General features: G+C 54.5%; 1 protein-coding gene and 1 long non-coding RNA gene across 3 annotated transcripts in view; one reads left to right on the forward strand and one right to left on the reverse strand.

The window, feature by feature from the left end:
• LRP1 (LDL receptor related protein 1) overlaps positions 1-14,968 on the forward strand; it is an 80,737-nt gene that overhangs the window by 13,820 nt on the left and 51,949 nt on the right. For both annotated transcript variants that reach the window (XM_077913472.1, XM_077913473.1), the window contains exons 4-10: positions 255-374; positions 1,989-2,117; positions 2,228-2,491; positions 11,568-11,730; positions 11,813-12,035; positions 13,451-13,640; positions 14,006-14,149. In XM_077913472.1, coding sequence (XP_077769598.1) covers positions 255-374; positions 1,989-2,117; positions 2,228-2,491; positions 11,568-11,730; positions 11,813-12,035; positions 13,451-13,640; positions 14,006-14,149 — 1,233 coding nt within the window. The remainder of the gene's footprint in view (positions 1-254; positions 375-1,988; positions 2,118-2,227; positions 2,492-11,567; positions 11,731-11,812; positions 12,036-13,450; positions 13,641-14,005; positions 14,150-14,968) is intronic.
• Positions 1,596-4,725, reverse strand: LOC144323249 (uncharacterized). Its single transcript, XR_013388681.1, has 2 exons — positions 4,443-4,725; positions 1,596-2,100 (listed from the first exon to the last, which is right to left on the reverse strand). It is a non-coding gene; the product is annotated as an uncharacterized LOC144323249 (long non-coding RNA).

A 14,968-nucleotide genomic window follows, 5' to 3' on the forward strand; every position in this document is an offset into this window, starting at 1 on the left:
CAGGGGGATATGGCCCCTAAGCCATAATTGGCTATGGGATCTTGGGCCCATCTTACAACCTTCCTGGGTCTCAGTTTCCTCACTTGCAAAACATATTAGATAACTCCTGAAGCCTCTTTCATCTCTGACGCCACGGGGCCTTGGAAGTGGTTCCCAAGGGTTGACGGGAGTCGGGGGAAGGTGACAGTCTGGGTGCAGCGGCTGCCAGGTCTGGGGGCGTGAGAGCATGTTGCCTGCTCCCCCCCCCCCCACAGAGCTCCAAGGACAGTGTTCTCAGCTGGGCTGCCAGCACCACTGTGTCCCCACACTCAACGGGCCCACCTGCTACTGCAACAACAGCTTTCAACTGCAGGCAGATGGCAAGACCTGCAAAGGTATGTGAGCGCATGTGCTTGTGTGTCTGCGTGTACGAGCTGCAGGGGGTGCAGGTGGGGGCGGGCATGGGGCAGGGCCAGTGGGTAGAAGAAAAATGAGACGGAAGGTACTAGAGAGGAGGCATGGCTCCATGCCCTACAGCCTCAAAGTGTGACTGTGAGCCCTGACCACTGGCTTCCACCAGATTTCTAAATTCCTCTCAAAATTTCATAGGTTGAGGGCACCTGGGTGGCTCAGTTGGTTAAGCATTTACCTTCGGCCCATGCATGATCCCAGTCCTGGGATCAAGTCCCGCATTGGACTCCCAGTTGAGTGGGGAGTCTGCTTCTCCCTCTGCCCTTCCCCCTGGCTCATTCTCTCTCTCTCTCTCACTCTCTCACAAAAATAAATATAAATGAAATCTAAAAAAAAAAAAATGCATAGGTTGAATATGCGAATTTTCTTGTAAAAACTTTAAAACATTATAGGTAAAACCAAAGTCCCCTTTGACAAATCCTCTTCAGTTCTGCTCCCTTTCCCATCTCTGAAGGTCAGCTGTGTTATCAGTTTGCTACCTCTCTCTCCAGGCCTTTTTCACGTATGCATGAATACATGCATAATATCCAGATAATCTAACTGGAAGTATTGTTTATGTGCACATAAAGTTTATGTGCATATTGTTATGTTCACACAAATATCACACTACATACCTTTCTTCAGTCTCTTCACCCAATATATTCTGGAGATTTTTCTGTATTAATATGTAGAGATAGGGACGCCAGGGTGGCTCAGGGGTTGAGCATCTGCCTTTGGCCCAGGAAGTGATCCCGGGGTCCTGGGATCGAGTCCCGCATTGGGCTCCCCGCATGGGGCCGACTTCTCCCTCTGCCTGTGTCTCTGCCTCTCTCTGTATCTCTCATGAATCAATAAATAAAATATATTTTAAAAAAATATATAGAGATCTACCTTGTTCTCTTAGAAACCACTATGAAGTATAACCATTACCACAGCTTACTCGGCCCTCTGCCTATTGCTGAGTGAGACGTTTCAATTTCTCGCCATCACAAACAAGGCATCCCTTTCTGTTTTAGATTTACCTCCCTCGGCTCTTTGCACAAGCACCACTTTCTAAATGAGGCCATCCCTCAAATCACAGCCCACTGCCTGCATTCTCTACCCCCTATCTCTGCTTAATATTTTTCCACCAGTCACTTTCCACTGCACTAAGTACCTCTAACATATAATTTACTTTTTTGTTTTATTTATTACTGAAACACCAATATGTCATTTATTATCAGCATTTAAATTTCATGAGGGCAGCAATTTGAATACATCTGATTCACGGATGTATCCTCAGAGCCTAGGATGGTACCTGGCATATAGCAGGTACTCTTAAGATCTTTCCTGAATGAACGAATGATGCACCCATGTATGGATATTTCACTAGGGGCAGACTCCCAGTCTGGACTTGCTAGGTGATGGAGTTTGTACATCTCTCATTGTGATAGAGTTTGCCAAATTGTCCTCCAAAGTAGCTGCCAGGATGGATGGCCCCACCAGTGGTGTCTGAGGGCACCCACTTTCCTGCCCTCATTACATTGGAGATGACCACGCTCTTGCCCTTTCCTTGGCAGACTTTGACGAATGTTCAGTGTACGGCACCTGTAGCCAGCTATGCACCAACACGGACGGCTCCTTTACATGTGGCTGTGTGGAAGGGTACCTCCTGCAGCCAGACAACCGCTCCTGCAAGGCCAAGAATGGTAGGTGGGGTCACCTGTGGCCACAGTGATAGGCGGCCCCCACATTGGGGGGTGATCTCAATGGTCCTGGAGCCCCTTGCCGCACCGACTCTTCTCTCCTCCATCTGTAGAGCCAGTAGATCGGCCCCCTGTGCTGCTGATTGCCAACTCACAGAACATCCTGGCTACGTACCTGAGTGGGGCCCAGGTGTCTACCATCACACCCACGAGTACACGGCAGACCACAGCCATGGACTTCAGCTACACCAACGAGACTGTGTGTTGGGTGCATGTTGGGGACAGCGCCGCCCAGACACAGCTCAAGTGCGCCCGCATGCCTGGCCTGAAGGGCTTCGTGGATGAGCACACCATCAACATCTCCCTCAGTTTGCACCGTGAGTCGCCTGCTCCTAGCTTGGAGCGTGAGGGAGGGAGGGGAAGATTGGGCAAGCTGGAGCCTGTCCAGGAGAGGGGCAGAGGATTAGACAGGATGACCCATGTCTAGGTTAAGAGTCTAAATAAGAAGCCCTTCACTGAGGCCAAGGCTGGGGGCCCCAAGGCTGCACAAGATGACATTTTCTGGGGGCGGGGGGGCAGGGACAGATCGATGGCTAGGCTTGCTTCTCTCTCAGCTGGGTCTCTAGATGGCTCCTGATTTTTGGCCCAGGGCTGAGGAAGAGGGCCAAGGGGGCAATGAGCAGTCAATCTCCAGAGAGCAGGGACTGTCCCTTTTCAGAGAGAAGAGTGATGATTAGACCGCAGAGGGGCTTTCCCATGTAGCGGGAGTCAGGGCAAGGGAAAGAAAGGGCCTGGAGCTCAGTCAGAGCCTTGCTAGGTTGTGGCTGAGGGCAAAGATGCCAGGGCCTGCCTGGTTCCATCTTCATGTTCCATCATTCTCCTTGGGGACATCCTCAGAATGGACTCAATGCTGCAGGGTGGGTGTGGGGGTCCTGAGGCTATTTGGGGGCTTTGTAGCAGAGAATGAGACTAGAGGAGGAGCACTGGGGCACAGGAACATTTTAAAACCTCCCAGATGTTCCCACTTAAACTCCCTCCCTGGGCTGTACTTTGCTGTCTTAGGGGTGGAAGAAGGGGTATACCTAGGGATGGGGCCTGGGCATAGATCCACTGCCTGGAGCAGCCCTGCTCATCTCGGATGCCGTTACACAAACAAAACATCTGGCACTGTCACATTTCCAGGAAGCACACCACAGGGGTGAGGGGGAAGATCTGGCCTCGGTTGATCTGACCTTCAGGAGGGAGGGTAACTTGATCTGTGACCTTGAGTAAATCAGAATCCCCTGCGCCTGCTTTGGTTTCCTAATCTACATCATGGGTTTGAGCTTGCCTGTCCAGATCAGATAAATTGAAGTGAAAGCCAGAACCCACAAGGTTTAGGATTTTGAACCTTTGGGCCTGCTAGAAGATCTTCAGATTCTTCATTGCATCTGCATCTGATGATTACTGCAGAGAACAGGTCCCAGGAGGACATACAGGCTTAGTTCTGGGCTGGCAGGTGTCCTTGCCCTCTGCAGCCTCAGTATATGGTCCACACCTCGGCCCTAGCTCCTCCAGAGCCTCCCAGTGGTGTCCCAGCGGTGGTGTCCCTTGGTCACCAAGGCTCACATGTGATGGGACATGCCTTCCTTGGAATAATGGGCTGGGGGCTGCCACACTTGGTTGGCCAACCTCTCGAGGGGTGGGCAGATCGGGAACCCAATGGCAGTTGGGGTGGCACAGGGCAAGGCCCCCCCAGCCAGCTGCCCTCTCGCTGCTCCTTGTAGATGGCCCCACCCAACAGGCCTGTCTGGGCAAACAGCTCTGGCAGCTCCCTCCCTGGCCCTGCCTCAGGGCCAGACGATGGGCTCCTGGGTAGGCGGCTGTCAAGGGTGCCCTGATGGGAAACTTCTCGGCTTTTGCTCTGGCCTGGCCCCCTCTCCTGCCTTCCTCCCAAGGAGAAGCAGGAAATAAGCTCAGGCGGGTACCCCTCCCTTGGCAAATAGAGCCTTGCCTCCCAGTCTGCTAGATTTCACTGGGCCCCTCTGGGGCAGAGTCCAGGAGGCAGGAACAGACCCAGTTTCCTGGGAGAAATGCTAGCGGGGTAGATGAGTGGGTTCCCATTGCCCCAGCCTCTGCTCCTCCACCCTGCCCTGCCGCCTGAATGTCTGGCTGTCACCCTGAGGATAGTTGTTTTGCTCTCATCCCACAGACTAATTATGGGCCCTGAGATGAGGAGGTCGGAAGTGTCTCTCCCCTAGCACCCTCCCCTAGCCCTAGCTCAGCCCCCTCCCAGGAGACGCTGAGTGGCCTGTCCTGGTGTGCGGGTGGCTGGTCCCAGGCACTCACCTGTGCAGTGGGCTGCTGGCCTGTAATTAGCTCCCAGAGGGGGATGAAGAAGAAAGGCTGCTGCTTTCTCCTGCTTTCTCTCTGCCCCGTAGGGGAGCCCTCCCTACAATCATCCCATTCCTGGCTGTGACCCTGACCTCCTTTGCACCCCTGGGAGGGAGCCTCATGCAGGAGGGAGGAGTCTGACAATGGAGAGGTGCTGGGGCCCAGAGGCCAAGAGGCAGAGATGCCGAGAGAAGCCTGCGTGCTGATATGGGAAGAAGGGGGAGCCTGCCTCAGAGAAAACTCTGGTCACAGAAATAGAATAGAAAAAAGGAAGGAGGCCAGGAAGTGAGCCTGTTTCACATGGGTCCTAGGGCATGTGTGCACCAGACCTGCCCTGGGTCCTGAGGGCCCTCAGAGGGCCCTTCCTCGACCCTGCCATGCTCAGTGGTCGGAGCAGCTTCCAGGAGAGGCTCCGCGGAGCCAGCTGGGGATGGAAGCTCCTGCTTTTTCCTGTTGGGACCCCAGCTCCTTCCCTGATTCTACTCCTTCTAGAGTTGGGGGGATAGTTTCTGACCAACTTCCTCACTGTTCTGGAGGGGTGTGCGTGTGTGTGCACCCGCTCGCTCCTGCTTCCCTCACTGAACAGAGCCCCGGCTGCCAACACTTTTTTCCCTCACTGTGACCTTCACTGGCCTGGACCGGGGCGGGGCGGGGGGGGGGGGCCCTCGGGGGCTGAGTCTTCACCCCTTTTTCTCCCTCCTGGGATATAATCCCAGGGCCCATCCTCCCCTCTGCCGCTGTCCCAGCAGCATGGGGGGGGGGGTTCTCTGTGGATTCTGGTTCTTGGCTGGAGAACATGGTAGTGAGAGCCGGAACACCCTTAAGGGAGGACGGAGGCTGACCCCTTAGTGCTTAATACTGCCTTTCCCAAAGCAGGGATGCCTTGATTTTAGGTCGTACGTGGATGTGCATTGTTTTATTGTTATAGCTTTGGTTTTTTTATGTAACGCCTATTAGGAAACTCCCATAACTAGCAAATCAAATCTAGGATCTCACAGATTGCTTTAGGGTGCGGCAAGATGAGAAACGCGAGGTGACTTACGGAAACAGTAGGTAATGGCAGTGCGAGCTGTGTGTAACCCTGGCAAGCATTTTGAAAGTGACCCACAAACGCCTGAAGTTCTGGAAACCGAGACCCAGAGGGGCCAGTAGCCTGGTAGTACCCGAGCGGCCTGGCCCGCCCCTCTGCCTCTCACCTCTGACCACCCTCAGGGAACCGTAGGCTCCGCCCAGCCCCCTGCAGGGCTGCCCCTGGGCGGGGCTGGAGGTCAGGCCCGCAGTCCCCTCCTCTCCCCCCACCCCCGCCCCAGCCCTGCTCGGCCTTAGCTGTGCTCCTCTGACCTGTCTTCCTTGGCTTTGAGGATGTTTCCACCGGAGAAAGAATGAGGGCAGCCTGCAGGAATGGGGCCCCAGGAAGGGGTGTGTGCGGGAGGGAAGGTCCTGATGCTGCACGCAGAGGCCCTTAAAGGAAATAAGTTTTGCCCAAGGCACTTAGTTATGGACGGTGTATGAGGGGGTGCTGTGGAGGGGCCCTCCGGGGTCCCGGGGTTCCTTCACTGTGCCGTACCGTGTGAGGGAAGGCGGGGGCAGGCAGGAAAGGCCCCCTAGGCCGCAGGCAGCAAGGTTGCGAAATGAGTCCCCAAGTCCAGCTGGCCAGCTTCACTTATCCCTCCCTCTTTCTTTGTGTGCATGTGTGCATGTGTGTATGTGTGTGCTTAAAATCACAGCAGGAAATGGGTAGTGGTGTGTCTAGAGGGAAGGCAGAGAGGGGGCAGAGAGTAGCCCCCCTGAGTCTCCGATGGACTGACTTCCCTGGCTGGAAGGGGAGCTGTCTTCCCACTGAACTGGGCGGCCCAGGCCCTCTCGGCCTCCCACCCGATGCCAGTGGAACCCTTCCAGACTTTATGTACGAAAGCCAGCCGCTGCTCCCCCTCCGCTACCACCCTCTCCCTTGGCCTTCCTCACCCTCAGGGTGTCAGAATCCTGGGGGGCTCTTGCCAGCACACCCTTTGGCCTTGGGCCATCCGTGTCCCGGTGCTTTTGCTCCCCGCTCCCACTCCCGCTCCTGTCCCAAATTTCCGAATCATTTCACAGCCCTTCTCTCCTCTCCCTGGCCGGGCCAGCCCCACGTCTCCCGGCTCAGCTCCAGCCTGGCCTCTCCTCCCCCGCTGTCTCCTTGAAGCTGCCTCTCCACCCAGCCTGTTCCCAACACCCCCCTCCTCCCTGTTTTCAAGCCACAGGAAGTAACTTAAGCAAGAGAGAACCCAGCAAAGATTTCTCAATAGTGGGAAGACCCTGGTTCTGATTCTGAATCAGAGCTGCAGAATCCAGGCATCTCATCCCCGGCTCCAGGACTGACCACCTTTGTGGACCTGGGCCAGACAAGGGAAGGAGCTGGGGCACAAGCCCCAGGTCAGAAGTACCAGCAGGGCAGGAAGGGAAGTCCAGGAGACAGAGGTGATGTGCTGTGGCTGAGCCCTGGCCTCACTGGGAACAAGAGGAGCTCAAGTCAGGACGCGGCAGGAAATAGGAGCGTGAGGACATGCCATTTGGCAGAGCTTCTCTGCCTGGCAGACCGGGCAGGCCGTCTCTTACCTACTTGCAAAGACCCCAGACTCCTGATCATCTCCCCCAGGGCTCCTTCTCCCTGCCAGGCCTCAGGACAGGATCCCTGAGGGCTCTAATAAGCAGGAGGATTACCAGAGAGATGTGTCTTCCCACCGTCTTGGGGTGTCCCAAGGCCAGAGAAGGAAGCTCCTGGCAGTCAAAAGGAAGGGAAAAAGTGATGTCCCAGCGCTAGGACAACTGAGTGAGGACTCAGTGCTCAACAAATATTTGTTGAATGAATCAGTATATGTGTGTCAGACACCGGGGACAGAGATGAAAGACAGCACCCTGCCCTCACAATATTTGTAGTCAGGTAAACAGGCTGTGATAAAAGGAATTACTGGGGCTTCTGGGAGTCAGAAATCTTTCTTCTGAGGGCCTGAGCTGAATCTTGAATAGTAGGTGTTAGCCTCAAACTGCCCACCTGGTGGGCCCATCTTTAGTTAGGAGGCCACAGGACTCTCACTGAAGGCATAGATGGTAACTTGCTGGAGAAGGTAGGGAAGAATGGGGTTGAGGTGAGGGAGGATGATGGTACGAACAACAGCTGCCATTTGTGGAGTATTAATATGTGCCAGGCCGTGTGCTAAGTACTATTAATGTACCATGCCATTTTACAGATGAGCAAACTGAGACTCAGACAATAAATAACTTGCCCATTCCCATTTACATATGAGCAAACTGAGACTCAGACATTAAGTAATTTCCCCATAGTCCTACAGTTGGAAGGCAATAGAACAAGGATTCAAACCTGCTGTCAGTGTCTGGAAAGCTGGCTGGGCCCGGGGCAGAGCAGAGTGATGGGAAAGGTGAGGAGGTTCCTGAATAAGGACCAGAATGCAGTCTGTTCATTGGGGATGTGGTTAAAGTGGAAATGAGATTCATCCTTGCTCATCCTTCCTCATCCAGGGACCTCATGCCTTGTCTTACAATCTCTGGGTATATGGATGCATTGGGGATATTTCCTCTGGGCACAGAGGTCCCCTTCCTCCCCCAGATTTATTTTAGGGAGAGTGACTGGAGTCCTGCAGCAGAAGCCAGAGTTCTCCTTGGGAATGGCAGCGGGGGGGGGGGGGGGGGGGCGTTCTTTCTGGAAAAGAAGCCACTGTTTAAGGAAATACTGCTTGAACAATGTGGATAGTAGAGAAGTTGAGAAAAATTGGAGTTCTGGGGGTGCAGAATGCTGAGCTTTGGCCAGTGTGGGGGGTGCAAGGAAAACTCATCAGTTAGAGACACACACCCCATGCCACACACCCCATGCCTATTCTGGAGCCTGGAAGTGAAAGTCTTTCATGACATCACTGGCAAGCTGTGGTCTGTTCTCTGTCTCACCCACCTCCTAGCTTCCTAGCCTCCTTCTCTAGGCTGGAATCCCTAACAACTTGACCCCAGACCCTTCCCACAACATAGCATTCTTCCCCTTAGGTTTACTTGAGATTCTCCTGTCTTCAGGATCTGGGGCCCTTGGCCGGAGCCCCTCTGGAGGATGCCGGGGTCAGCCCTAAGAAGGCTGGGCCTCTGGGGACAGCTGCCCTAGAGTGCATAGACCCAGAATGTACAGGTCTTTTGGGGTCAAACCCAGGATTCAACTTGCCCCCCATGCCATGAGACAAGGGCAGTGGCCCAGCCACTCCCATAGGGGAGCCCAGGAGGGAAGGTGCCCCTTCTCCTAATCTGAGCCCATCTGTCTATACCGGCCTCGGATAGGTATGAGCGGTCAAGTATGTATGTGCGTGTGTGAATATGTGTGCATGTGTGTGAGTGTGTGTGGTGGGGCGGGCAGAGGAATCTGGACTTCAGGAGAGAGGAAAATAATGTGGTGGAGGGGGTTGGATAACAAAGGATTTTTGCTTGCGGACTAATAGTCTCCAGCTGCAAAAATACCAAAGTGGAGGCCAGGCCGGGCTGGGGACTCCCATTCTTGCCAACTCCTCACTGGCCTGCTGAGTGGGGCCCTGCCTGGCCTTTGGGAGGTGGAAGGGGAGACCGGCCAAGGGTAAATAATCTAGAGCAAGGACGATCCTTCTGCCTTCTTTCCCGGAATTGGCAGGGAATCCAGGCCAGGAGGGAGACTCGAAGGTTGGCCACTTCCTGGGGGCCGGGGGAGGGAGCTTCCAATCTCTTCAGATTTCTTCTTCCTTCCTGCTGAGAGAAGGGTGGATGGGGAGCAGGGGCAGGGTGTTGCCAGCCCCGAGCTGGGCAGTGACTCAGGGAAGCCTCGGGAAGTTAGAGAGAAGGACGCAGCTGCACCAGCTGGTGCCGGGGAGATAGCTTCCCCGTGAAGTCCCCCCGCGTGCCAGCGAGCGCCCCCCATGCCCACCGAGGAAAGGGCAGGCAGCCCGCTTTGCCTTCCAGCCTACTTGCCTGCTGGCTGCTCCGCGCCACGGCAGGTCCCCCCCATCCAGAGGCGGCCTAGTGGCATTCATTTTATTCTGTTTTCTCTGTGTAACAGTGTGTGCGGCGGTGTGATCGCCTTATCCCGGCACCGGGCCCTCTTCCTACGTGGCCTGGGCCCCACAATTCCCAGGCTGCTCTGCCCCTCTCTTCTCTTGTCACCAGGATGAATGACTTCTAGGAGCCCAGAGGAGACAGTGGTTGGGCCTGGGGGTGCGTCAGCGATCACAGGGGGGTGCCTCTTCCCTGTGGCCTCTTCTTCCAGTCACCTTGAAATGAGGTTTAACGGGGGGGGGGGGGGGGGGGGGGGGGGGGGGGGGGGAAGCACATGAAGAGGAAACTAGCTTGATGACAGTCTCGAATTGGCTTTTGCCCTTCCTCCCGCAGCCTAAGTCCCGTGACTGTGAGTCAGTGTCAGGGCCTCGCCAAGTTCCCTGGGAGCCACGTTCCTGTTCCCTTTGCCCCCACCCCCACCCACTGTTAGGAAACAGCCCCTGGATCCCTGTGGGGAGGGGGGAGGATTAGAGAGGCATTGAGCGAGCTCAGCTCGGAGGGAGCTCGTAGTTATTATACCTACAGCTCGGTGGGGGCAGAATAATCCCTCGTGGGTGGTGTGTGGGGGTAAGTTGCGGCCAAAGGCAGGTGGTCCAAAGATCTCATTACCTATTGGGGCAATCGGTGAAAGTGGAGGGGGTGCAAGGCAGGGGTCCTGAGGAGGCACTGTCTTAGGAGATTCCCAATTTGCAGGAGGCATTACCTCTGGTGGTGGTAGTTGGAGGCGGCAGTGAGTGGATGGGAGCCAGTGGGTCTTGGAGAGGAGGCCATTCCCCATTGCCCGTGCCCTACCCCTACCCTCTTCAGTCCTTTTTAGCCTTTTCCATCTCCCCCCAGAGATGGCATAGACTGAGTGTAGGCCATCCTACACCTGGTCTCCATCCTCCTCTCCTACTCACCTTTCTGGAGCTTCCCTTCTTTCTGAACCATGCCTCAATTTACCTTCAGAGTCCTTTTATGGCCCTTCTCCTGTGTCTCTGTCCTCTAGTCCCACATCTTATTCCCTGCTCCTTCCCACCCTCCCTAGGATATGAGGAAATTGGGCATAGGGACATTGAAGAAATAGGAACAGAGCTGAGTAGAGGAAGTTTGGCCTATGTCAAATCAAAAGATTTGATTCCAATCTTTTGACACCATGAGCTTTCCCTTTGCCATCTCTATGGGCACTATATTTTGACATATTTTTCTCTCACATTGAATTTATTGATGGTGTGCTCTGCTTTTCTATTTTTAAGATTCATACAACATGTATGTATCTGGTCAGTGTCCTGGCTAGCATGAGATAACTTGACTTACCATAGAATGTTGATGAAAATCTACCAACATCAAAGATGTGTGATGTTTTAGTTAGCCTGAGTGCTGGTATCTCAAGTAAAAGCATATCTAAAAATATTGGAATGAGGGACCCCTGGGTGGCTCAGCAGTTGAGCGTCTCTGCCTTTGGCTCAGGGCCTGATCCTGGTCCGGGGATCAAGTCCTACATCAGGCTTCCTGAGAGGATCCTGCTTCTCCATCTGCCTATGTCTCTGCCTCTCTCTATCTTTCATGAATAAATAAAATCTTAAAAAAAATAAAAGTAAATTAAAAATAGATAAAAATATTGGAATGAGCTAGTAGACCTGTCCTCACTGCCTTTTGGTACCCCAAGAAGATGGTCCCACTTGAGGAAGGGCTAGAGTTGGGGAAGCTGGTCCATCAACTAGCCAGCCAACACTTATGCAATGCCTCTTGTGTCCTGGCCCTGAGCTTGGTGTGTGGAGCAGGGATCTGCGGGGGGACACTCAGACACTCCTCTTTGGAAACACCAGACAGAAACCGGTTGGGAAAGATGGCAAATAACACAAGGCAAAATGTGCCCCTGCCAGGAACTCCCATAGGAGCTCGGAGAGGAGAGACAGCTATAGCCTAGGTGGGGAAGGGGGTCGCCCCAGAGGAGGTGGGCTTCCAGGGATGGGTCCTGCATCAGCCAGGGTGGGCGTGTCTATTGGAGGATCTCCTCCTATAGCTCTTTCATTCACTTTCCAGATGTGGAGCAGATGGCCATCGACTGGCTGACAGGCAACTTCTACTTTGTGGATGACATCGATGATAGGATCTTCGTCTGCAACCGCAATGGAGACACGTGTGTCACTTTGCTGGACCTGGAGCTCTACAACCCCAAGGGCATTGCACTGGACCCCGCCATGGGGTGAGAGGGGCAGGCGGATGCCGTGGTGGAAGGGAGGGTACCCAGTGTCCAGAACCCAGTAAAACGTGCCCTCTGCCCACAGGAAGGTGTTCTTCACTGACTATGGGCAGATCCCAAAGGTGGAGCGCTGTGACATGGATGGACAGAACCGCACCAAGCTGGTTGATAGCAAGATCGTGTTTCCTCACGGCATCACGCTGGACCTGGTCAGCCGCCTCGTCTACTGGGCTGACGCCTACCTGGACTACATCGAGGTGGTGGACTACGAGGGCAAGGGCCGCCAGACCATCATCCAGGGCATTCTGGTGAGGGGGATGCTCTGGCGGGGCAAGGGAGAGCCTCCCAGGGAGAGGGAGGAGGGTGTGGGGGCACGCTTGCCCTCCCGTGGGAATTGGGGCGGGCCTGAGCCCTTCAAGCAAGGGAGTGGTGTGGCTTCCACTCTGATGGAAATAATCATTTTATTTGTTTCTTAAAGATTTTATTTATTTGTTTGAGAGAGAGAGCATAAGCAGGTGGAGGGACAGAGGGAGAGGGAGAAACAGACTCACTGGTGAGCAGGGAGCCCGATGCAGGACTCGATCCCAGCACCCTGGGATCGTGACCTGAGCCACTCAGATGCCGCTGGAAACAGTCATTTAAGAGACACCTTTTACTTCTTTTTTCTTTTCTTTTTTTTTTTTAGATTTTATTTATTTATTCATGAGAGACACAGAGAGAGAGAGAGAGGCAGACACACGCAGGGGTAGAAGCAGGCTCCACACAGGGAGCCCGATGTGGGACTCGAGCCCGGGTAGCCAGGATCACACCCTGGGCTGAAGGTGGTGCTAAACCGCCGAGCCACCCGGGCTGCCCTTACTTCCCTTTTCTCACTTGATCTTTACAACAACCCCTGGGAGATAAGCGGGCAGGTGGCTCAGTTCCGTTCTGGCATGAGAAGAAGCACAGTTCAAAGAGGTTAAGTGATTTGCCTGAGGTTACACAGGTGGGAAGCAGCACCGGGATCTAGTCTAGAAGTCCTTCCAGCTCAGAGATGGCATCTCCATTCTGGGATCATTAAGGTGACCCAGCATCCTTGTTTGTCTGGGACTGTTCCAGTGTGAGCCCTGGACGTCCCACAAGCCAACAAATCCCTTGGTCTGGGACAAGCTGGGACAGTCGGTTACCTTGGATAAGTTATGTGGGTGGTGAGGGCTGTTACCAGGCTTGCTTGGGGCAAGCCCGTCCTCTCAGCCTTCCCTAAGCTGGGCACCAGAGTTGAGCTAAGAATGTCCTCCTGTGGACACAGTTTAGGGCCCCACTCCAACTCAGTCCAAAATTGTTCCTTATCCACTGGGTGCCTGAGTCTGTGGGGGACGTGGTTCCTGCTCTCAAGGGGTTTGAGCAGAGTGGGTAGGGTAAGCCTGCAAATCACCAGCCAGTGGATAATAGCCAGAGAGATGGGGTGTGAAAGGAGAGCCTGTGTCCACTTAGAAGATCCCAGGAGCTCTTCAGAGAGATGCTCTCTGAAGGATGAGCTGGATTTTGACAAACAAAGATCTTAAGAATAGGGAAGTCCAGCCAGAGGAGACAGAGCGGAGCATGGAGTTAGACAGCTGTGGAATGAATTTGGGGAGTGCAGAGCGAGTAATGGAAGTCAGATGGGAAGCTGAGGGGCTCTCCAGGGGCAGAAGAAGGATTCCCTTCTCCTCTCACGCTGACCATTCCTGCCTGCCCATCTCAGATTGAGCATCTGTACGGCCTAACCGTGTTCGAGAACTACCTCTATGCCACCAACTCAGACAATGCCAACGCCCAGCAGAAGACGAGCGTGATCCGGGTGAATCGATTCAACAGCACCGACTACCAGGTCGTCACCCGTGTGGACAAGGGTGGTGCGCTTCATATCTACCACCAGCGGCGTCAGCCCCGGGGTGAGTGGGCCCCGACGTCCCTCCACGGGCCCTCCTGTGGGAATGCCTGGTTCTCTCATATCGTGACTACTTCTGGCAGCGATCCATCCCGGGCGAACCCCGCTGGCCTCTCAGCTTCCCTTGCCAGCCCCTTCCTGCCCCTCACCTCAATGGAGCCCCCGCACCCAGTTCTGCTCAGGACGGACGTAGGTTGCTCCTCCCAGCCCTCTGGCTGCTTTAGAGTAGAAGCACCTGACCGTGGGCAGTGGTGTGACTCTCCTCCTGACCACAGCGGGAGGAAGTGCGGTCAGACTTCAGGAAGCCTTCTCAAGGCCTGGGCCCGGGGGCCCTGAAGGGTCTTGACTAGCTCTCTCCCCTGCCCGCAGTGAGGAGCCACGCCTGTGAGAATGACCAGTTTGGGAAACCAGGAGGCTGCTCTGACATCTGCCTGCTGGCCAACAGCCACAAGGCACGGACCTGCCGCTGCCGCTCCGGCTTCAGCCTGGGCAGTGATGGGAAGTCATGCAAGAGTGAGTGACAGGGGAGGACGGGTGTGCCCACTGGGATGGGGTGGGACACTGTCCTTCTCTGCCTCCCACAGCCTGGCTGTTTCTGTCTGAGAGGCCGAGAAATGAAGGAATTTACCCAATAGTTCACCCCTAGTGAGGGGCAGAGATGGAATTTGGACCCACATCCAAGAACAAGGCTTTTCCCATTACCCTACTCAGGCTCCATAGAAGACTGTCAACTGGCCCGTTCAATTCATTCATTCATTCATTCATTCCCTCAACAAATATCTTGTGAGCGTGGACTAGGTGTCTGGCACTGTCCTGGCGATGAGCACTCAGCAGTGACAAGATAGATGCTGTCTCTGCCTTACAGAGCTTATAGTCTGGTAGGGGAGACAGACAAATAAAAATAACTGCAGGTGGTACCTGGTGTTAGAAAAAAAATAGAGTGGAGCGTAGACTTGCCGATGACAGTGAGGGCTCCAGTTTGGATGGAGGGATCAGGGAAGGCTTCTCTGTGGAGGTGGGATTTGAGCCAAGCTCGCTGTGAAGAGAGGAGCTGAATCATGGGACCACCTGAGGGAGGAGCACTCTGGCAGAGGGAAGCTACAGTGCCAGGCTTGAGGGCTGAGAAGAGCACAGCGTGAGTGAGGGGAGACGGGAAGGAGAGGCTGGACGGGATTCTAAATGGGATGAGGAGCTCTTGATGACTTTCCAGCAGAGAAGTGACGTGATGTGCTTCACATTTGTAAAAAGATCATGCTGGCTGGCCGCTGGGTAGAGGGCGGACAGCAGGGACGTGACAGGAGGCTCCTCTTGCAGTGGGAGCAAGGAGCCATG

Source organism: Canis aureus, chromosome 11, assembly GCF_053574225.1.
Source record: "Canis aureus isolate CA01 chromosome 11, VMU_Caureus_v.1.0, whole genome shotgun sequence".
NCBI classification, from domain to species: domain Eukaryota; kingdom Metazoa; phylum Chordata; class Mammalia; order Carnivora; family Canidae; genus Canis; species Canis aureus.